We start from the raw sequence: 22,126 nt of genomic DNA, 5'->3' as shown, positions 1-22,126 counted from the left end.
TTTGTTTTTAATCTACCTTCCTGTAAATCGCAATGGGGCGTAAATGTTTTGTGGAAAGGCGGGTTGACCAATGGAAATGACCATTGCTGATGACTCTTACTTTGTATATTGGCGGGTTTCTATTTTACAACCTTGTGCAGATATAACATATTAAATTGTAACACGGCACGATTTTGTGAAGAAGTTGAAATGTGGTATGTAAACCGTCAGGGATGGGGAAGAAGCATTAAGGCCAATGAGACGAAGAAAGGGAGGGTCCGACGAGCGGGGTGGGGGTGGGGGAAGCATGTAGTGTTCCTGGAAAGAAACGGTGCCTCCTTAAGAAAAGCTCATTTCCTTGACCACAGAATCCTTCCTTTTGGGGTGCTGTTCCTCTTTATGGTATGTTTCTGTGCTGCAGTTCCCTACACATTTGTTGAAAATACATGCTTGTTGTAGAATATTATCAACAAGCCCACTAAAGTGACTAGCCTGCTCTAAGGCTTTCAAGGTGTTTTGTGCTGGTCACAGGAGAGGGGAAGCCGGTATGAGACCCAACCGAAGTTGGCAGAGAAGGAACTCAAAAGCCATGTCCTCTCCTGCCAGCCCAGTTGGTCACCTTGGATGACCCAGGCAGTTATTCAATATAAAGGTCATCAAGTGAAGGTGAGGATCTGTGTACAGAATCTGTGTCATAAACGAAATCCATGCATTATGCGGCTTGATGATAAACATACAGAACATCAGATGTCCCACTCAGGAAGATCCAAACTCATCATCTGTACGCCCCCTCGCCCCCCAGGATACTGCTGTGCCGCTATTGAACGATGTCTGCTCACACTCCCCCCCCGGCCTGCTCATGTTTCTTGGAGCAAAGTCTGCTTCACGAAGGGTAGTTTCCAGAGAATCATTTAATAAATAAATTTCTAATGCAGTTTGCTTCAAGAATGTTGAGGGGTGTGTGTTTGTGTGGGGGGGCAGAGGCCCTATTGATTTAGGACGATTTAATATTGGGCTCCTATACTTCTTGGTGCAGTTCGGCCTCAACACTTTAGCAACAAACTCATTACTATTGGGACTCGGCCTTTGATTTTCCTTTTTTTATTCCTCGATGAACATTGCAGTCAGTTTAGTTTTGTAGCCTCTCCAGATCCAAAGAGCCGAGGCCAGAAAGCTGACCTGTTCTTGGCTCAAAGGTGTTTTTTCCAGAGGCAACTGGACTTCCTTTGTTTTTCCTTGAAGGCGTTTCGCTCCTCATCCCAGAAGCTTCTTCAGTTCTGACTGAATTGTGACTGACCATTCTGAATGAGAACTGAAGAAGCTTCTGGGATGAGAAGCTAAACGCCTTCAAGGAAAAACAAAGGAAGTCCAGTTGCCCCTTGAAAAAGCACCTTTGGGACAATCGCGACCGCGACCTGGGTGACTGAGAATCTCCTATTCTTAGAATTGCTTCCTGGAAAAAAAAATGTGCTTGATCGCACAAGCTTTATGTTAAAATAAAATAAATTCCGAAGATCTGCTCTACCTCCACAATCCCAGTTGATCTTTTAACCAAGGAAGCTGTTTCATATCAGGTCAGACTTTTTGACCATCATGTCTTTAAATTTTGTTAAATTAGGGACTTTCTACAAAGCGTGAGCTCTATCACTGAGCACTTGCCCCCTTTTATGTGTATGCTAACTGGCCCAGTGATCTGGTTTAACATATTCCTGTTTCTTCTTAATGTGTATTGTCTGTAGCCATTACACTGAATTGTGCTTGTTTCCCCCCTAGAATGTGCTGTTCCTCTCACTCCCCTTGTTTCATGCTACGACAAATACACCTATCCCTGAATCATGAACAATTGGTACTTGTTGCAATTTGAAATGCTTTTCCATCTAATTGACAATCTTGAGCAGGCTATCTTTCACTAATTCCGTGAAACCTGAGATTTGGTGCACCAAGGTTTCCCATTTGGTCCGCCTTCCAAATGCTAACTGGGGTTGTTCCTACTTAGCTTAAGGAAGATGGCTCCATCACACAACCTCCAGGCCACACCCTCGATCCTGGGGACATAAGCTCAACAACTGTTTCTTTCTGGGGATACATAATTTGGTCTCAAGGAAATATAGCCATTAAAGGGGATGTAATTTAAAGAGATACCCTGTTTAGATCATTGTCTCCTGCCCCAAAGCTGTTTTAAAAGAAAGGCCCTTTGGCCTCAGATTTTTCCCTCTTAGCACCATTTCCTCAGTCACCTGTGTCCCCAACCAAAGAAAGATGATACTCATCTGGCCTTTTGTTTCCTCAAGAGAGAGATTCCAAAAACAAAAATATTTGGCAAGCCCCCAGGGTATTCTTCCAAATGCCCTTCCAGTGGGAATGTGGAATCTGATCTGATCTACAATTTTAAGTTTGCATTGTTGGTGAGGATTTAATCACTTCTATGGTATTGCCAAACGGTGCAGGTTTTCTACCGCTGACATTAGCCGTGTGTTGACCCCTTCTTGTCCTTCAGAGTTGAGTGTTTGTAGGATCCTGTCAATATGGAAACATTTGCCCTCTTAAAAGTGACTATTAAAATGCTGTCTAACCTTTATATCCTGCTTTCCAGTGTTCTAATTGCTCTTAAGGTGCCTTACGCTCTACTAATCCTTATAAATGGCCTTGGGAAATGGGATATGTGATGCTCTCTGTCCTGCACATGGGTGTTGGGGTTGCTGAGGCTCGCGGCAGGGAAAACGTCCCTAAAGTCACCTTGAAAGTAAGACCATCCTGAGTCATTGCCTAGAATAGGCAGTATAAATGTAAGAGCTAAATATAAGAGCTTTAAACCCAAGTTCCTTGATTTGGGCCGGATGTGAAAGAGAGAAAAAAAAGTCACACCAATCTGTGGGCAGAATTGGTCCCTTAGTCCTGATATCCCCACTTCCTGTTATCCCTAACCTGTGGCCTCCTCAGATGTCCTGTTCCTGGCTTTCACCACAGTTGAACAGGCTTGGGACCTGCAAGAGGTTCTTACATTGATCACTAGACCGAAGCGCATGGGAGTGGCTCAGTTCTATGAACATGCGCGAAGCCCGAGTTTATGGAACATCTTTGACCTTCGTGCCAAATTTAACCCATTTCCTTGGCTCATACAATGCGTTGAAGCCTAAGCTAAGGAGAAATGGAGCTAGGTTTGCACCAAATGCTAACCAGCAGCAGCACCAACAAGCACCATAAAAACTACCCAATGGGAAAAACTAAATAAACTTTGCTTACTGGGCCAGTGAAACTGCTAACTGGCTTGAATAAGCAGGTTGTTGAGACATAGGTTGCCTCTGAGCTTAGGTACAGCCCAGGAATTTGGGACGGCTCTCAAACGAAGCTCACATCACTCTCTGCTCTCACCATAAAACATCCGGAAGATTAGAAGCAACCAAGTTTTTGTGATGGAGTTCTTGGAACAATATAAGTAGGAAACCTTGGCTGTTCAACGAGCAGATTCCTAGTCCTCCTGCTTATCCCTAATTAATGCCGTAACCCAGCCTAGCTGAAATGACCCTTGCTTGCTGCTTGTTTATAAACCCATGCCTTCCTTCTCCCCCTCTGTTGTTTCCCCCTGGTGCTTAAGTTTAGACCTCCAAGGTTTGTGGACTTCAACTCCCAGAAGTCTCAGAACCCTGGGAGCTGAAGTCCACCCAACCAGGCTGAGAATCCTAGCTTAAACTTTGATCACCTGTAAATACCGCTTTAAATGCTCTTTGGAAGGAGTCTCGGGCAAGCAATTTGCCTCATTCTCTCTGCTCCCCTCCCACACTTTTCCGGTGCTCTGGTGGTGCTCTGGAAGAAACCGGCCTTGAAAAGTAGACTTTAGCCTCCCGCAATTTGGCATCTTTCCAGAGAGTGGCTGGGGAATTCTGGGAATTGCAACCTTAAGACCTCTGGAGCGCCCCCCCCCCCCAAGTGGAAAAGGCCCTTGTTAGGTGGAGGGAATGCTGTAGTTTTGCTAAAGAACCGGGATGGGTGGAGCCATGATACCATAGATAATGCTGCGACCTTGGGAGGGGTTGGAGGCCCTGTCTTTTTTTGGGATTATGGGGAGGAAATGGGCAGGTACTAGGAAGGGGCTGGGCTGGGGAGGCCATTGTGACCTGAGGGGGCCTGACCAGAGGAGGGCCTGCATGCCTATGAGAATGCCCTCCCTTGCTGTTCAGACTGAAGAAGCCTTGCTTATGTGAGCAGATAACTCTGGGAAAGGGGGCTGAAGGTGGGGAGGGGGCACAAGGAGTTGGGGGGAGGGAGAAGACCTTTTGCTTGTTCTGCTCTGGAGGGGGTGAAAGGGGGGGAGAATTGGAGCCCATCTTCCCTTCTTCAGGTCAGTTCTGAGGGTGGCTTGGGAGAAAATGCTATAGAAAGTGCAGTTTCATTTTGGGGGAAATCTCTCTGCTGAATCTCTTTCCTCCCTTAGCTCCTCACTTGCTTCTTCCTCCTTTTTCGATTGCCACAAAGGGAGCAGAGGCAGGAAGCTTTGACTCTCCAACCTCCCCCTCCCTTCCTTTGAATTTCTAATTCATTTGTACTCCTGGATCAATTAATTAACAATGGGAGAAGCAACCCCCCTCCCAAAAAAACCCTTCTTAATGGTACCTGCAAGGGAGGGGGGAGGGGTTGGGATCAGAGCCTTCATTTCGCTTCATCTGCATATGAGAAAGTAGACAATAACTGCTAAGAAAGGAAGAAAATTGCTCCTTGGGCTTGCTGTAGCAAAGGAGAATTACAATTCAGAGCCGTTTTTTTTTTACCTCTTGAGTAAATCCATAGTGCCTGACTGAAGATGGATCTATAGGAGCTGAGAGTCTTGAGCCAAGTGTGATAGGAACAATAACCTAGGTAGTAATGGCCTCTGACATCCCATCTATTCCCCCCCCCTCCCTTATCTCTGCTCCTAGCTGTAGAATGCTTAAATCTCTTTTGTATTGGAAATGAGAAAATGAGGAGAACCATTTACCAGCCTTTTAGATAGGAAGAAAAAAAAGGGGGGGGGGCTTAAACAGCATTTCCATCAGGGATGGGTAGTGATTGTAAACCTGGATTGCTGACAGGAGGGAGGGGGAGATGAAAGCATTGCCACCATAGATGGAAGATGAGCTGTAGCTAAGGTAAGTGAGCTCACGAAGACTTGGGGAGGAGACCCTTAGATGGGTCAGTGGCTAAGCCAAGCCACAGCGGGCGCAAAGTGGACTGGTGTTGAGGACTCTTCCACAAGGCAGGCAAGAGTTGCCACCTTTCACCAGTTTTAAACCTGGGCTGCTAAAACACCAATGCCCTCAGGTTTCAGCAAAGAGAGACAGAAATATTCTTTTAGCAAACTGAAGATCTGTTCCTTGTCAGTCCTCCAGCGCTGGGCAGCAGTGAGTTGAGCTGAAAGTTGATGCTGGTAGAACCCAGGGCTCTTAACTTGAGGAGGAGAAGGTTTGGATGTTGGTCTGGTCAGACGTTCAGAGCGTGTTGGGATGGCACTAAACTGCACTAAGTTAACATAAGCCTCATAAGCTCCAAGGGTTTGCGTTCATTTTTCTCTCCCACCTCCCCACCCCTCATGGTGCCCTTCTAACAAGACTTGGGGAGAGTGCAATGGGGGCTGGAAGAAGGGGGAGGAAATGGTCCTTCTGCCCAACGTCTCTCTGCTGCTAGAGTCGGATTGCCGGGCTCCGCTCACCCATGCCTTTGTCTTCAGGCCGTACAGTAGTGAAGCCCATCGCCCCCTGGGATTCAGAGGATTCTCAAGAGGAGTTTCCAGCCCCCTGGGAAGTCATGCTGGGGGCCACAGAGACTGCTGAGCAAGACTCTCTGTTGCAGCGTAAGTCCGCCCGGCGCTGCGTGAAGCAGAGGCCCTCATATGACATCTTTGAATCCTCTGACTCAGACACAGAGCCGGCCTCTGGCTCAGCCACTCATCGCCGGAAATCTTCCCGGGACTCAGGTGAGCTGTGAGCTTTTGGGTCGTTTGGTCCATGATTTCCCACGCGGAGATTGGCCAGCTACTGTGCCTGTCGGTAGCCATTCTATGCCAATTGCATGAAATGGTAACCTGTCGCATATATCATGAAGCTGTGGCTAGTTGCAACGTCCGAGGGGCGCATGTAGGGCTATTGGTGCGCCCATCATGGTCACAATTTTCTTAAGAGGAACCTCTTGATGGGATGACCCCAAAAAATACACACGGGGCCTGAGAGGTGGTCTCGTTTTGGTGTGATGTGATGTTGCAGCAAGCCAGAAATCTTTGGTGCTCAATGATAAGATAATCCAGTAGATTCAGATTTATTGTTGACTCGTAGCTTCTCTGAGGTAAAAGTTAGTGGATTTGCCAAGCTTTGTGCTTTCAAGGTGAAGAGTGCAGTAGCATCTCCTCCTGTTTGAGTCTGATGCAAAGAAAATATGCTCTAAGGTGCTCGTATGTTTCCAGATTTGCTTCCCGTGGACTCTGAGGAGCAAAGTCGGCCCCGTAAAAGTTCTTTGCAGCCTGTGGTGCAGTTGAAAGCCAGGAAGAAACCAGAGAAGGTGAGCCCTCAAGAAAAGGTGAGAGAGGCAAAGATGCACACCTGGGCAAGGTTTTATTGTTGTTTGTATCGTAACTCAGGAAGGTGCGCAGTGCACAACAGGGACTTCAAGGAATCCACCGTGTGTTGTGTTCTTTAAGTGGGATATGAGCCAAGTGGCAAGTCATTTTTCTCCCCCACCAAGATTCATTTCCCTTATGGCAAAATATGCCAATTTTTTTTCTTTTATCCTTCCTTACCTTCCGCCATATCTGTTTATTTCTTCCCTCGTCATATTCTGATAACCAGCATTGTGTATCCCACAGGCAACCGCAGTAAACATCTGGGAATATTCTGTTAATCTGCCGTTATCTTTCCTCCCTTTCTCTGTCCTTCGCAGGACATCCCTCCTTCTGCCTCACTCCCCTCCATCTCCAATGGCTGGAATGGGAAACAGAAATCCACGGATGGAGTCCACCGTCTCAGGGTTGATTTCAAGGTGAGGCAGGAACCTCTGTCTCTCAGACACCCAATTGAAAGGACGCCATCAGCAGCAAAGTCATGTTGGCAATGGCTGGACTCCAGAGCGCATTCCCTGGTGGGACAAAATCTCAGTGGGCACCTGTTCCTAAATCGCTTATTTACAGCTTTATGCCTATTAAACCCAAGTGGCTCTATAGATGTTATTGAACCAGGCCTGAACAAATTTGGTCTAGGCTACTGCAGCATGATACATGCAGGACTACCCTCAGAGATTGTTCTGCAGTTTCAGCAGGTACAAGGTTTAGCTGCTAATCTATGTACCAGGGCCCAGTTTTGTAAGCGTGTTTGTCCAACATTAAAGGATATGGGATGGTTCTTATTTGTTTTTATGACTCTGTATAAGAAGTTCATTTTAGTTTTAATTTTTTGAATAGATTCTGATCTCTAAATCTAGGTTCTTATTAGTCTTAAGTGCACAGGAGGATTTTTCTTGTGTCATTCCAAAACTGCAGTACTGATTGGTTTCTTCCCTTCTCCCCCCATCTCTCTTCCTCCCTCCCTCCTTCCTTTCTTAATTTGTCTCTCTCTCTTCTTCTTCTTCTTCCATCTGTCCATCTGTCTGTCTCCCTCCCTCTCTCCCTCCCCTCTCTGTCATCAGAAGAAGCAAGGTATAACTTACCTAGTACAAAGTTACCTTTGTAAATTTTGTAAGATTTGTAGCTTCCCTTTCAGTTCACTGATTTAGTGCGTGTGGCTCTGTACCTTTTAGAGTAAACCGTTTTCCCCGCTTGTGTGCCCTACAGGAAGACTGTGACTTGGAGAACGTCTGGCTGATGGGCGGTCTCAGCATCCTCACTTCAGTGCCAGTCACCACACAGGTGGTGTGCCTGCTCTGTGCAAGCAAAGGTTTCCATCAGGTGGGTCCGAGGAAAAGGAGCTGAGAAGTAACCGAAAAGCTGGGGGCATGAGTTCCCCTAGGCAGGAATGTGAGGAAGGGGTTTTACTTCCCATTTGGAATCGGTAAAGTGGAGTTGCATAGCGGGGTCCTTTTGCCCTCGGAATTGGGTGGGATTTGGGGATTTTAAAAAGGGATTCCCGTTGCCTCTTTTCATGGAGGTAGAATGGCTAACACGGCTGCTGCCTCTTCTTCAGCTTGTGTACTGCCAGGTATGCTGTGATCCTTTCCATGTCTTCTGCCTGGAGGAGGATGAACAGCCCCTGCCCGAGCAGGAGGACAGCTGGTGTTGTCGCCGTTGCAAGTTCTGTTATGTCTGTGACCGCAAAAACAAAGCATCCAAGGTAAGGAAGTTGTGTCTGTGTGCGTGTGTGTGTGTGTGCGTGCGTAGGGAATATCTTGGCCTGTATGCCCTTTCTGCTAACAGGAAAATAGCAGCCCATCATTGCATCACCCAACAGCTCTGTCTTAAGTGAGGCAGGAGTCAGCATTCTGGAAACAGCAGTGCTCTTCGCTTTTCCAAGCTCACAGATGGAAGATTTGAAGGCTCAGGGAAGTGACTTTAAACCAATTGCTGCTCCTTGGTCTTCATCTCCAGTTTCAGAATGATGGGGAGAGAGTTTGTGGGGCATCATTCCCCTTCTTGAAGCCCAGACTCAGGAAACGTAACCAAAAACAGGCACATGTAGCAATAGCAGAAGCGGCAATAAGCTGAGGTTTCTGAACACAGAAATCCCATCCTCCTTTGGCTTCCTCTTTTGCTCCCATCACCCTTTCTTCCTTCCTTTTTCATGAGCTCTCTCTCTCTCTCTCTCTCCCTCCCTCCCTCCCTCCCTCCCTCCCTTCCTTCCTTCCTCTCTTCTTTTTCTAGAGCCATATGGGTAACTCTTAACATGAATACTCCATCTCCCACATCAGGGGTCTCCAATCTTGCCAAAGTTAATTCTGGGAGTTGAAGTCCACAGGTCTTAAAAGTTGCCAAGTTTGGAGGCCCCTGTCCCAAAAGGCTTCACTGGTTCCCTTTCAGCCAACTTGAATCTTGATTTGTCTCCCTGATACTCTCCTACGGACCCTTCTCCCCCACCCATTAAAAACAGAAATTTCTTAGGTATTTACATTCCATTTCTCTGACTTCTGTGCGCTTAGGACAGCGAACAGTTGACCAAATGCAGTATTTCAGATCGCTCCTTCTCTGTGTCTCAAGGCCTTATGGGTCTTTTGCCGCCCTATCCCAGTGTTTCTCAACCGTGGCATCTTTAAGATGGTGGCTGGAGAATTCTGGGAGTTGAAGTCTACATACTTTCAAAATGGCCAGTGTTGAAAAACTCTGTGTCTGTGCCTTTGATTCCTACCATCTTGGGTCCTTTCAATGTCTGCCAAATTGTAACTTCAGTCAGCCTGGCAATTATCCCAACTTGTATCCCTGCACATGTTTGCAGCATGTTCTTGTCATCCCATAAACCATTCAGAGTTTGTAGCAACATAGAAGCCCAGTAAATAAACAAACCACATTGGAGCTTGATTTGCAGCGCCAGAAGCACAGTAACTTTTGTTATAGGTAGTCCTCGACTTACAACCTTTTTGTTTTGTGACCGTTTAAAGTTACAGTGGCATTGAAAAAAAATGACTTACTGTATTTTTCGGAGTATAAGACTCTCAGACGTATAAGACACACCTAGTTTTCGGGGAGGAAAACAAGGGGAAGAAATCTTCCTCTGCCTCCTTGCAACAAACAGCAAACAGTACAGATGATATACACTGTTTATGGTCTTACATTTCAGACGATACTTGTACAGATGCTGTTAAAATTGATGTGGTTTTCTGGAAGTATAGTTATTCTCTGCTATTTAAAAGAAGATACAGTAGCACTCTTCAGATCAAGCATTTATTTTAAAAAGATTCTTCATTTTGTTAAGTTGTCTAGAACAATAATAAAGCAGCCTTTAAAAAATAAGTCTACTAATTTGAACATTCTGTAGGCATTTATAGTTGTTGACTTACCTCCCTGCAGCTAACAGCAAACAGCCTGATTAGCACAAGAAAAAAAAAATCTGCCTCTGCCTTCCAGCAATTTGCCTTGTGCAGCAAACAGCAAGTTTCACTTTCAGTTTAAGCAAGGCCTCCCGATCATCAGCTGTTTCAGGCTGCAGAGATTGCCATAGCCTATTGCCGCCTCTGCAAACCCCATTTTCCCTGTTTGCTGCAAGGATGTAAATTGCTGGGAGGCAGAGATCAAAGGGTGGGGGCCGGCGGGTGGGTGGGGCTACATTCAGTGTATAAGACTCACCCAAATTTTCACGCTCTTTTACAGGGGGAAAAAGGTGCGTCTTATACTCCAAAAAATATACGGCATGACCATTTTTTCACAGTTAATGGCCGTTGCATCAGTCCTGTGGTCACATGATCAAAATTCGGCCACTTGGCAACCGGCATCTATGTATAATGGTTGCAGTGTCCCAATGTTACGTGATGCCCATTTGCGACCTTCTGATAAGCTGTCGATGGGGAAGCCACATTCTCTTAAGGATGTTTTACTACAGTTTTAAGTTACTGTGTTACTAACTTAACAACTGCGCTGATTTACTTAACAACTGTGGCAAGAAAGGTTTTAAAAGGAGGCAAAACTCACTTAACAAATGTCTCGCTTAGCAACAGAAATGTTGGGCTCCATTGTGGCCATAAGTCAAGGACTATCAGTAAACAGCCAAAGGATTCTTGCCTAGAGAGAGGTATTTCTGCAAGTTTTTTTAAATCAACATACACATCAAAGACAAACAGAAGTCAGTAGGTGTTAAAGGAGCCAAAAATGGCAGTATTACCGCTGCGGGGCATAGGGAGCGGGGGAATAAAGCTGCCAAGGTGGCGCAGTGGTTAAATGCAGCACTGCAGGCTACTGCTAGATCAGCAGTTCAGCGGTTCAAATCTCACCGGCTCAGGGTTGACTCAGCCTTCCATCCTTCCGAGGTGGGTAAAATGAGGACCCAGATTGTTGGGGGCAATATGCTGACTCTCTGTAAACCGCTTAGAGTGGGCTGAAAGCCCTATGAAGCGGTATATAAGTCTACTGCTATTACTGCTATATAATTTGAACAAAAGGCAGGTGGATTTAATAGTGCCCATAGCATGCCAGGCTGGACAGACATTTGAGTAGAAGGAGGAGAAACTTTCTGATCAAAAACAAAGATTTAACCTTTTTTTAAAGAAGATTTTTAAAGATCTGGTTTTCTTAACATAGCTTTTATGTTTAGCTCTCCCCTTTTTATCTTCTGCGCATTTTGTATTTCTGCTCAGAGTTCTCATTTAGGAGATGTGAGGCATTCAAAATAGCAATAGCATTTAGACTTATATACCGCTTTACAGCCCTCTCTAAGTGATTTACAGTCAGCCTCTTACCCCCAACAATCTGGGTCCTCATTTAACCGGCCTCAGAAGGTGGGAAGGCTGAGTCAATCTTGAGCCTGGTGAAATTTGAACTGCCAAATTGCAGGCAGCTGGCAGGCAGCAGAAGTAGCCTGCAGTACTGCCCTCTAACCACTGCGCCACCGTGGGTAGCAGGGGTAGCAGCTTGCTTTTTCACGCCCCTTACTCCCTTTCTTTCTTTCTTCTTTAACCCGCGACAGCAACTGCTGGAGTGTGAGCGCTGCAGGAACTGTTATCACTTGGCCTGTCTTGGCCCCAACTATCCCACCAAACCATTCCGTAAGAGGAAGGGCTGGGTAAGTAGAAAACGTAGGGCGGTGTTTCTCAACCCTCTGCAACTTTTAATGTTTGTGGACTTTCAGTCCCCAGAATTCCCCAGCCTGCTATGCTGGCTGACTTTCAGTTCTGGGAGTTGAAATCCACATATCTTAAAAAAAAGTGGCCAAGGTTGAGAAACACTAGAGTAGAGAATGAGAGTGAGTCAACTCTACAATCTTTGTTACTGCAGGCTCAACTGTCCCCTATATTGCAATTGTGGAATCCTTTGCTTTCTGCTTCCTTCAGATCTGTTCTGCCTGCATCCGCTGCAAAAGCTGTGGGACAGCGCCGGGGAAAAACTGGGACACGGAATGGTCCAGCGATTACAGTCTCTGTTCTGCCTGCTCTGTGCTGTACAATAAAGGTGAGCGCAGTAAAATCCTCTGAAAAGTTTCCAAAGTTTCCGTTACAGCAACAGCACTTTAGACTTACATACCGCTTCGCAGTGCTTTCATAGCCCTCTCTAAGAATCAGCCTTTTGGTCCCCAAAATCTGGGTCCTCATTTTACCCCAGTGGTAGGATTCAATTTTTTTTTTTACTACTGGTACTGTGGGTGTGTCTTGGTGGGCGTGGCATGGCTTTGTGGGCGTGGCATGGTGTGGTGGGCATGGCAGGGGAAGGATACTGTAAAATCTCCATTCCCTCCCGATCAACTGGGACTCAGATGGCAGGGAATAGATGGCGCGGGGCCATCTATTCAGAGGTGGCATTTACCGGTTCTCTGAACTACTCAAAGTTTCCGCTACCAGTTCTCCAGAACTGGTCAGAACCTGCTGAATACCACCTCTGTTTTACCCACCTCGGAAGGATAGCAGGCTGAGTCAACTTTGAGCCAGTCAGGATCAAACTCTTGGCAATGGGCAGAGTACGCCTGCAATAGTGCACTATCACCACTGCACCACTGTAGCTCATCATCGTTATCAATCCAACGCTTAGCATTAAAGGGACATCATTAAAAGGACATACGGTTAATGAATTTATGGACCATTAGTCTCTGGTGCCAGCCCATCCTTTTAACAATTAACCCTATACTCGCTTTCCGAGGTAGAGTTTAGAGTTTATTAACATTTATAGGCCGCCCTTTTCCCTGAGGGGACTCAGGGCGGCTCACATAAAATCAGGAAGGGGAATACAAACAATAACGTAGACACACATAAGTAAAAATAATAGGCAACATTCATTCATCATTCGGGAGGGGCGGCTATCTTTAGGTAGTTCTTGCCTATGCATTACCTGTATTTTTACAGAGATGTAGATTACTCCTACCAGTTTCCCCCCATAGGAACAGCCTTATAGGGTAGGTTGGGCTAAGAATGGAAGGCTGCTCCATTGACTTGAACCTGAACGATGTAACTGCAGAGAGATTACAATATATCTGTGCTCTTATCGGAAGCCGCTTTTTATAGCTTGGCTGTTTTTTTTGGGGGGGGGGGTGTTCTTCACCTTTTTTCCTACCAGCTTTTGCTTTTTTCTTCTTCTTGATTTATTTTTTTTTCTCTTTACTTTATATTGCTTTGTATTAGTTTTTAATCCGCTGGTTTAAAAAGCTTCAATGACCATGATATGTAAAAATTTATTTAAAAAAGAATAAGACTTCAACCTCGGTCTCCTCAGTTTTAGCCCACATTTTCTCCATTCCACCAGACTACCTGATTTCAGGTGGCAGGCAAAAATGATTTAATTTTTAGGCATTTTATTTTTTGTTCTGTTTCTCTACACCGAGGCACAGTTACAATTCTGCTTTATGGCCCACAGCTTCTGTTCTGTTTTTGTAGGTGTTCCAAGTTTTTTGTTAGCTAAATGTTGTTTGGATATTGAAGTACAGGGTATCAGTCAGTGATGGGGTTCAAATAATTTAACAACCGGTTCTCTGCCCTAATGATTTCTTCCAAGAGCCACTTCACCAAACTGCTCAGAAAGTTAAACAACCGGTTCTCCCGAAGTGGTGCGAACCAGCTGAATCCCATCACTGGTATCAGTGGAGCAAACGTTGAAATCTTAACCTTTGTTTTCAGAAGCCGGATGACTACATCGTATCCCCTAATGTAGTCTCTCTCTTCCTCATGCAGGGAACTACTGCCCGATCTGCTTGCACTGTTACGAAGACAATGACTACGAGAGCAAGATGATGCAGTGTGCCAACTGCGACCACTGGGTTCATGCCAAGTGCGAGGGACTTTCAGGTTTGTTGTCTGGAGCAATATGGTTTAGTTCAGGAGGCTGAGCAGGGACAAGCTATTTTGTTGTCCATTCACATTTTGAAGGGAATCAGGGCTAGGCCTAAGATGATGGATCTCATTGTGGTTACATCAAAATCCCTTCCAGACTGGCTTCGCTCATTAAATTATTACAGGGGTGTCAAACTCAAGGCCTGCGGGCTGGATTCAGCCCGCAATGTGGTCGGATCCTACCACTAGACCGCCCTGGTCTCCCTAAGGCAAAGGGGAAACATCAGGCCAGTGTGGCTTTGACCCACTCTACCCAATGGGAAGAGGAAACATGCAGATCGGGGAGTGGTGTCAAGCTGGCCACGCCCACACAGATCAACCACAGCCCTGAATGAATGAAATTGAGTTTGACGCCCCTGCACTATTTTTTTTCAAGCAGGGTATTCAACAAGTAGGTTAGATCAGACAACCTATAAACGGCAGTTTTCAAAGTCACTGTTCATTTTAGACACGGCACGAAACTCAGGGTCAAATCTGAATCCAGATATTGCAGGTAGTCCCCAATTTACGACAGCAATTGAGCCCCAAATGTCTGTTGTTAAGTGAGACATTTGTTAAGCGAGTCTTGCCCCATTTCACAACCTTTCCTGCCATATTTCTTAAGTGAAGCACTGCAGTTGATGATAAGTTAGTAACCCGGTGGTTAAGTGAATAGCAGTAGCAATAGCAGTTAGACTTATATACCGCTTCATAGGGCTTTCAGCCCTCTCTTAGCGGTTTACAGAGTCAGCATATCGCCCCCAACAATCCGGGTCCTCATTTTACCCACCTCGGAAGGATGGAAGGCTGAGTCAACTTTGAGCCGGTGAGATTTGAACCGCAGAACTGCAGTCAGCTGAAGTAGCCTGCAGTGCTGCACTCTAACCACTGCGTCACCTCGGCTCTTTGCTTATCAGAAGGGGATATCCGATAACTCTTGGGACACCGCAGCAGCCATAAATATGAAGCGGTTGCCAAGCATCTGAATTTTCCAGAGTGGGAGGAGGGAATGGTCACACGTGGGTTTTATCACAGCCTGATTGGTCCAAGACTGAGAGGAAGTCTATAAATACCGGTGCCTGTCCATTGCTAGCCCAGATTCTCTCAGTCTGGTCCAAGTTCTGTAGAGTAGTTTGTTAGGATTCTGTTTCGTTTTCTCCTTTTGGGTGAGTTCTATGCAATCTGATTCCTATTTGGCTAATTGGGCACTTTAAATCAAAATGTCATCGCTCAAGTCCATCCTTCAGGGCATCAGGAAAGGCGATTTCCTGGCCTCCGTGGATCTCACGGAGGCCTATCTTCACATTCCCATCCTGCCCGCTCATCGCCGGTTCTTGAGGTTCTCCCACGGGTCCTACCATTACCAGTACAGGGCTCTTCCCTTCGGCCTGGCCTCGGCCCCGCGGACCTTCACAAAGGTCCTGGCTGCTCTGGCGGCCCATCTGAGATCAGTCCCAGTCCGCCTCCAATGTTATTTAGACGATGTCTTGCTTCAGGCGGGCTCCCGGTCTCAGGCCGTTTCAGATCTTCGGCTTACCATTCGGAGCCTCCAGGCCCTGGGGTTCTCGGTAAACTTCGAAAAGAGCCATCTCACTCCCTCCACTCGCATTCTGCATCTGGGGACAGTCATAGATTCCAAGTTGGGGGAGGTGCGTCTGTCTCAGGAGAGGCAGGTAAGCCTTCGTCGGCTGGCGGAGAGCGTTCGCACAAAGAGCTCCGTTTCCATCCTCTCTCTGTCGCAGTTATTGGGCAAGATGGTCTCTTGCATAGGGATTGTCCCGTGGGCCAGGCTCCATCTTCGGCCCCTTCAATGGGAGCTTATCCCCTATCAGAGGGGACGAATGAGCAATTCCCTTCAGACTCTCCGCATCTCGGCGGGAGTCCGTGCATCCCTGGCGTGGTGGCTCTCCCCGGCCATCCGGCGGGGGTGTTTGTTCTGGGAGCCGAGCAGGGTGACCGTCACCACGGACGCGAGTCTGTTCGGGTGGGGGGCCCTGGTGGGCTCTCGGATGGCTCAGGGCAGATGGACGGCCTCGGACCTCCGTCACAACATCAATTGGCTGGAGCTGAAGGCCGCACGTCTGGCACTGAGTCACTTTCGCTCCTCGGTGGAAGGGGGTCATGTTCTCCTCCTGACGGACAATGTGGCCACCAAGGCGCACATCAATCGTCAGGGCGGGACCCACTCGAGAGCCCTCTGGCTGGAGGCTCTGCGATTGGGGTCATGGGCGGAGAAGCACCTGCAGTCTCTGGTGGCGGAGCACATTTCGGGACTCTCCAACGTCCAGGCGGACTGGCTCAGTCGAGCAACTCTGGACAACGGCGAGTGGCAACTCCACCCGTCGCTGTTCCGGGAGATCTGTCGTCGGTTCGGGTTCCCCCGGGTGGACCTGTTTGCGTCTCCCGAGAACACACAACTCCCGCGTTTCTTCTCCCGTTTCCAGTCCAGCTCGGCGGAGGGCACGGATGCCCTCAGGAGCCGGTGGCCCCCGGGCCTTCTCTATGCCTTTCCCCCCATTCCGCTCATCCCGGGGACCGTCAGGAAGGTGGTGACGGAAAGGGCCTTGGTCATTCTGGTGGCCCCGTTTTGGCCCAGGAGACCCTGGTTTGCGGACCTGGTTCAGCTGTCGGTGACTTCCCCGTGGAGGATCCCGCAAGGGGAGGTGGTCTTACGGCAGGGGGCCCTGATTCACCCAGAGCCTCAGTGGCTTCAGCTGACCGTTTGGCTCTTGAACGGCGGCTTCTAAGGGGGGCTCATCTGTCTTCTGGGGTCATTCGCACCATCGAGGCGGCCCGTCGTCCCTCGACGACCCGCATTTATAACTCCACCTGGGCAGCGTTCGTCCGCTGGTGCTCCCCCAAGGGCATCTCTCCCGACAGAGCCACCATCCCCAACGTCTTGGATTTCCTTCAGAAGGGCCTGGAGGACGGGCTCTCTCAAAACACCTTGCGACGCCAAGTGGCGGCTCTGTCCTCGGTCTTGGGGGGGGCGGGGTCTTCTTCTCTTTCCCAGTCTCCTCTGGTTAAGCTGTTCCTCAAGGGGGCGGCAAATCTCAGGCCTCCCCCCGTTCATAGATTCCCCACGTGGGATCTCCCGCTTGTCCTCAAGGCCTTAACGGGAGCCCCGTTTGAACCTCTCCGCTCGGTGCACTTGCGCTTCTTATCACTGAAGGTGGTCTTCCTGGTGGCCATCACTTCCGCCCGGCGTATATCCGAGCTGGGCGCCCTGTCTTGTAAGGACGACCTCTGTCATTTTCACCAAGACAGAGTGGTCCTTCGCCTTGACCCGGCATTCGTCCCCAAAGTAAATACCCCCTTTCACAGGGCTCAGGAGATCGTCCTGCCCGACTTCTGCCCGAGTCCGTCCACGGACAGGGAGCGTCTTTGGCATCGTCTGGATGTCCGCCGTGCCTTGCGGATCTACCTCCGGCGGACCAAGGATTTCCGCAAGTCGGAGGCCTTGTTCGTCTCCTTCCTGCCTGGAGCTCTGGGTTCGAGGGTGTCCTCGGCTACCATCGGCCGTTGGCTGCGTCAGGCCATCTCAGAGGCCTACATGGCCTCAGGGCGGCCAGTTCCGTCGGGCATCACGGCGCACTCTACCAGGAGCGCGGCGACCTCGGCTGCGTGGGCCACGAGGGCCCCGTTTGAAGACATCTGCCGGGCGGCTACCTGGGCCTCTCCGACCTCGTTCATCCGACATTATCGTCTGGATGCTTTTGCGTCTGCGGACGCGTCTTTCGGTCGTAGGGTACTACAGGGGGTAGCAGCGGAGGCTCCCCTTGGGCCCTAGAGTTTCTGTTCTCCCTCCCTGGGACCTTAGCTTGGGTATGTCCCACGTGTGACCATTCCCTCCTCCCACTCTGGAAAAAGGACGTTGGTCTTACCTGAACGTCTATTTTCTGATGGGAGGAGGGAATGGTCACAACCCGCCCTGAGTTCTGTCTGTTGGGGCCAAGGGGAGGACCCGGGGGGGTTGTTTCCCGGGGTTGTTGTGTTGTTGTTTCTTGTTTTCAGTTGTACCGTTCCTGTTCGAGAATCTGGGCTAGCAATGGACAGGCACCGGTATTTATAGACTTCCTCTCAGTCTTGGACCAATCAGGCTGTGATAAAACCCACGTGTGACCATTCCCTCCTCCCATCAGAAAATAGACGTTCAGGTAAGACCAACGTCCTTTTCGATCGCACGATCACGGGGATGCTGCGAAAGTCTTAACTCTGAAAAACGGTCATGAGTCACATTTTTCAGCGCCGTTGTAACTTTAAACGGTCACTAAATGAACTGTCGCAAGTCGAGGACTACCTATATGTGGGAAAAACCATCAGTGCTATCAGAAGAGTTGTAGCAGGAGTTATTTTGCTTTGTTTTAGAATTGTGTGCCCTTCATGGTGTTTTAGAATAGAATTTTATTATTTGTATGCCGCCCTTCTCCGAGAGGACTCAGGGCAGCGAACAATTCAAGGGGGAAAAAGGGGAACATAAAAAACAAAATACAAATAATAAAAGTAGACAATAGTCGCACAACCATACATGTCGAGAGGGGAGGGAACTCATCACCCCCAGGCCTGCTGGCAAAGCCAGGTTTTGACGGCTTTTCGGAAGGCCTGGAGAGAGGTGAGGGTCCGAATCCCTGCGGGGAGTTCATTCCAGAGGGCCGGAGCTGCCCTTTGTGGGGGGGGGGGGGGGCGGTCTCCCCAGCTGGATTTTGTATTGCATAAATGCAGCTTTGTTAAGGCAAGCCATTGCAAGAAGACATGAGGAAAAAAAAAACGGAGTGTCAATCAGCCTAAGGACGAGCATGAGAGATGTCCTCCTTTCCTGTCTCTTCCAGACGAGGGCTACGAGATCTTGTCTAACTTGCCGGAGAGCGTGGTGTACGCATGCCGACCCTGCTGTGGCAGCGATAAGACCAAGTGGCGAGAGGTCCTTCACTCAGAGCTGCGCAAGGGGCTGCGGCAGGTGCTGCAAGGGTTGCTCAGCTCCAAGTGTGTGGCGCCACTGATGCAGTGTGCACAGGTATGGTTTCCAGAGCATCGTGTGGTGGGAGCATTTCTCTATTTTCCTCTCTTTCTTTCCCCAAGAAAATGTGGTAAGGCAAAGTGTTTGGTGTAGGTGACCAAATGCACTGGCTGCCAATTAGGCAGACATTCTCCCGGGCACTGGGCTAGGGAGGTTAGAGCCCTTGTGAGTGTACAATTTGTTTCTCTGGATCTGCCCAGGGATGGGATTCAGCTGGTTCAGACCGGATGTTAAAGGTCAGCAGTTTGGAGGTTCGAATCCCTAGCACAGCGTAACAGAGTGAGCTCCCGTGACTTGTCCCAGCTTCTGCCAACCTAGCAGTTGGAAAGCATGTAAAAATGCAAGTAGAAAAATAGGGACCACCTTTGGTGGGAAGGTAACAGTGTTCCCTGCGCCTTTGGCGTTGAGTCATGAGGGCCACATGACCACGGAAATGTCTTCGGACAGCGCTGGCTCTTCGGCTTTGAAACGGAGATGAGCACCGCCCCCTAGAGTCGGGAACGACTAGTGCATATGTGCGAGGGGAACCTTTACCTGTCTCTGATGCTGTTTCCTTATCAGAGCCTTCCAAAGGCTCTGAAGCCGGCCCATAGACTCCCCCTTCATCTCCTCCTCGTCTGACTCTGCAGCTAGCTCTGCTGGCAGCCGACGGGCCATAAGAATTGTCCCAGGAGGGCGTGGCTTATGGTAGAAATTGTAATCCGCATGACAGCAGCACCTTTTCCTCACCTGTTTGCTCTCTGCAGTGCTGTCCGGATGATGGCGTGAAGGTTCACCTCCGGCCCTGCGACCTGCGCACAGTCAACAAGCTCTTTGAACAGGGACATTACTCGTCTGTGGTGAGTGTGGAGAAAAGCATGACGTCCAAGACCCGGAGTGCGGGAGCTACTCGTGACCTCCATTGAGCTTTCTCTCTCTCTGCAGCACAGCTTCAATGAGGACATAGTGGGAGTCCTATTGGGACAAACAGAGGAAGAAGAGGTCACCTTCACTGCAAAGGAACTCTATATTGAGGTACTCCCCTCCCCTCCCCTGTTGGTGGTGGAAGATGGTCTCTTGAATTCATTTAGTTGACATGAGGATTAAAGTGAGCAGGTATGCATAGAGCAGGGGTTGGCAACCTTAAACACTCAAAGAGCCACGAACCGGAAGCCCCCCCTTCCCCCTTTCCCGGGTTCAATTTTGGAGCCAACTGGAAGTCCAGTTCCCCCACCATAGAGTCTCCTCCTAGCATGGCATCCTTTTTCCTCTACCTGTCCTAACCGAAAACCCTATGAATTGTGGAGCCGACCAGCAACAGGGAGCCGCAGCAGAGGGATGAAAGAGCCACATGCGGCTGCAGAGCCGCAGTTTGCTGACCCCTGCCATAGAGCATCTGTTCCTTCTTAGCGTCACCTACCTTCTCTCCTATAGTTATGTATAACCTCTGTCAGGGTTAGGCAAACTTCCAGGTTAGAACAACTGTCTGGACTGCATTTCAGGTTTGGAAGTCAGTATCCTGGGTTTGCAAGTTTTTGTCCTAAGTTTGGAATAGAGTTCTTGGTTTGTTCTGCTGCATGGGAACTGCTCCCTGTCTACGTAGCCTTCTGAAGAGCTCTTTGTCTTGTCTTTCCAGCTGATGGGAAAGTATTTCAGTTGGTTTGATGCTCTGGATGCAAAGCACTGGACCCGCAACACCTCCCTTCCCAAGTGAGTACTCAGAAGCCAAAATAAGGAAGTCTTTTCCAAAGTCATATTGGGTGATACGGGATCTATCGGACGGGGGCTATTGGAAGCAGAGAGGCCCTTCGTTACCCCATGAAATGAATTCGGTGCACCAAATTAATTGCGGTCCCCCAACCTTTCAGGCTCTGCGGACTGGGGGATGGAGACAGTGGTATTCAGCTGGTTCACACTGGTTCAGGCATACGGGTTGTTAAACATTCCCCTCCCCCCCAATCACACACACACACAACTCCGCTATCACAGTGGATTCTCTGCACTGCAATGGAGAAATGGGCAACGGAGCGCTTTCTTTCCTCCTTCCTTTGTGCTGGCTGCTCCGTTGCCCATTTCTCCATCGCATCATCCCCACAATTATTGGCAACCAGCTTGCTTTTGTTTCCGTTTAAAAGTTTTATTTTCCATTTTCCATTTTCATACGCTCACATATATACTGTGCATAGCCGGCGCCATACAACATTAAACATTAATCGTAGCAATTCCTCTTGTCAACAATACCCCCCAAAATACAAACCCAATATACCTCCTCCACTCTCCATACACCTCTTTCTTCCACCCCTCTCCAACTTTCTATCTTCCCTCCATCATCCCCCTCTACCCTACTTCCCCTCCCCCTCTACCACTCCTCTCTCCCGATCCACTCCCTCCCTTCCTTCTCACCCTCCCTCCCATCCTCTCCCCCGTCCAACCAGCTTGCTTTTGTGACTGGTTGCAGTGTCCCTCGGTTCACCTGAACATGCTTTGTTTTTTTCTTGCCATTTTCCAGGAAAAAAAAAAGTCCATTAGTTAAGCTGGATTTGGAATTGCAACCATGGTGACCCGCTTAAAAACTGTCATAATAATGGGTCATAAAACCGAGTCCGGCCACATGGACTTATGATGACCCATCATGACCAAAATTCCAGGCTTAGTTGTGGTTGTGAGTTGAGGACTACCTGTATTTGCCGTGGCTGATTTTGTGTCCCGTTCTTCTCTTCCCTTTCATTTCAAATGTTTCTACCTGTCTCCCTAATTCATCTTTTCATTAAAAGTGCAAGTAAAGAACCCAAAGGGGAAATTAAAAAAAGGACAAAGCCCAGATGCAAGAAAAAAAAAAGGTTCTATTTTCAGTGCTGAATCTTGCATTTTCCAGGCTATAGTTAAGCAAGATTCCTGAAACCTTTCACCTCTTGCTCACCTGTAACTCTCTTCAATTCCAGTCAGCTTGATCCACAATGAGGGATATGAAGGACAACAGTTGGGGGGGCCTAGTGCAACTCTTACCTGTTTGAGAGGGGGGAAAAAACATGTTGGATAGCCTCTGCAGCTTCTGATGGTTTCCTGTTTTCTCTCCCCCCCCCCCGCTCTTCTGATAGTGGTATGCTTCCCAACGCAGTTCTGCCTCCTTCCTCTGACCACATCTATGCCCAGTGGAGGCAGCCACAAGAGATCAGCTCAACTCACAACAGCCACCTGAGTTCTGTTGGCCCTGAAAACATAGGTAAGGCTTTGATGGAAAGGCCTCAAGGCTCAGGCCTTTTC

At 48.5% G+C, this 22,126-nt stretch overlaps 1 protein-coding gene across 1 annotated transcript in view; it reads left to right on the top strand.

Annotated features, from left to right (window-relative positions):
- Positions 1-22,126, top strand: part of KMT2B (lysine methyltransferase 2B) — an 81,007-nt gene that overhangs the window by 30,713 nt on the left and 28,168 nt on the right. Inside the window, 13 exon segments of the mRNA XM_087727497.1 lie at positions 5,681-5,926; positions 6,410-6,504; positions 6,883-6,981; positions 7,769-7,882; positions 8,118-8,264; positions 11,541-11,636; positions 11,905-12,022; positions 13,729-13,842; positions 18,696-18,880; positions 19,630-19,722; positions 19,808-19,897; positions 20,499-20,572; positions 21,961-22,085. Of these exon segments, the coding sequence (XP_087583623.1) occupies positions 5,681-5,926; positions 6,410-6,504; positions 6,883-6,981; positions 7,769-7,882; positions 8,118-8,264; positions 11,541-11,636; positions 11,905-12,022; positions 13,729-13,842; positions 18,696-18,880; positions 19,630-19,722; positions 19,808-19,897; positions 20,499-20,572; positions 21,961-22,085 (1,596 nt within the window).

Source organism: Thamnophis sirtalis, unplaced genomic scaffold (assembly GCF_051295495.1).
Source record: "Thamnophis sirtalis isolate CommonGarterSnake01/CBP01778 unplaced genomic scaffold, rThaSir2_p1.2 scaffold_13, whole genome shotgun sequence".
NCBI lineage: Eukaryota > Metazoa > Chordata > Lepidosauria > Squamata > Natricidae > Thamnophis > Thamnophis sirtalis.
The sequence above is the reverse complement of the archived record's forward strand: the minus strand, read 5'-3'. Positions and strand labels throughout refer to the sequence as shown.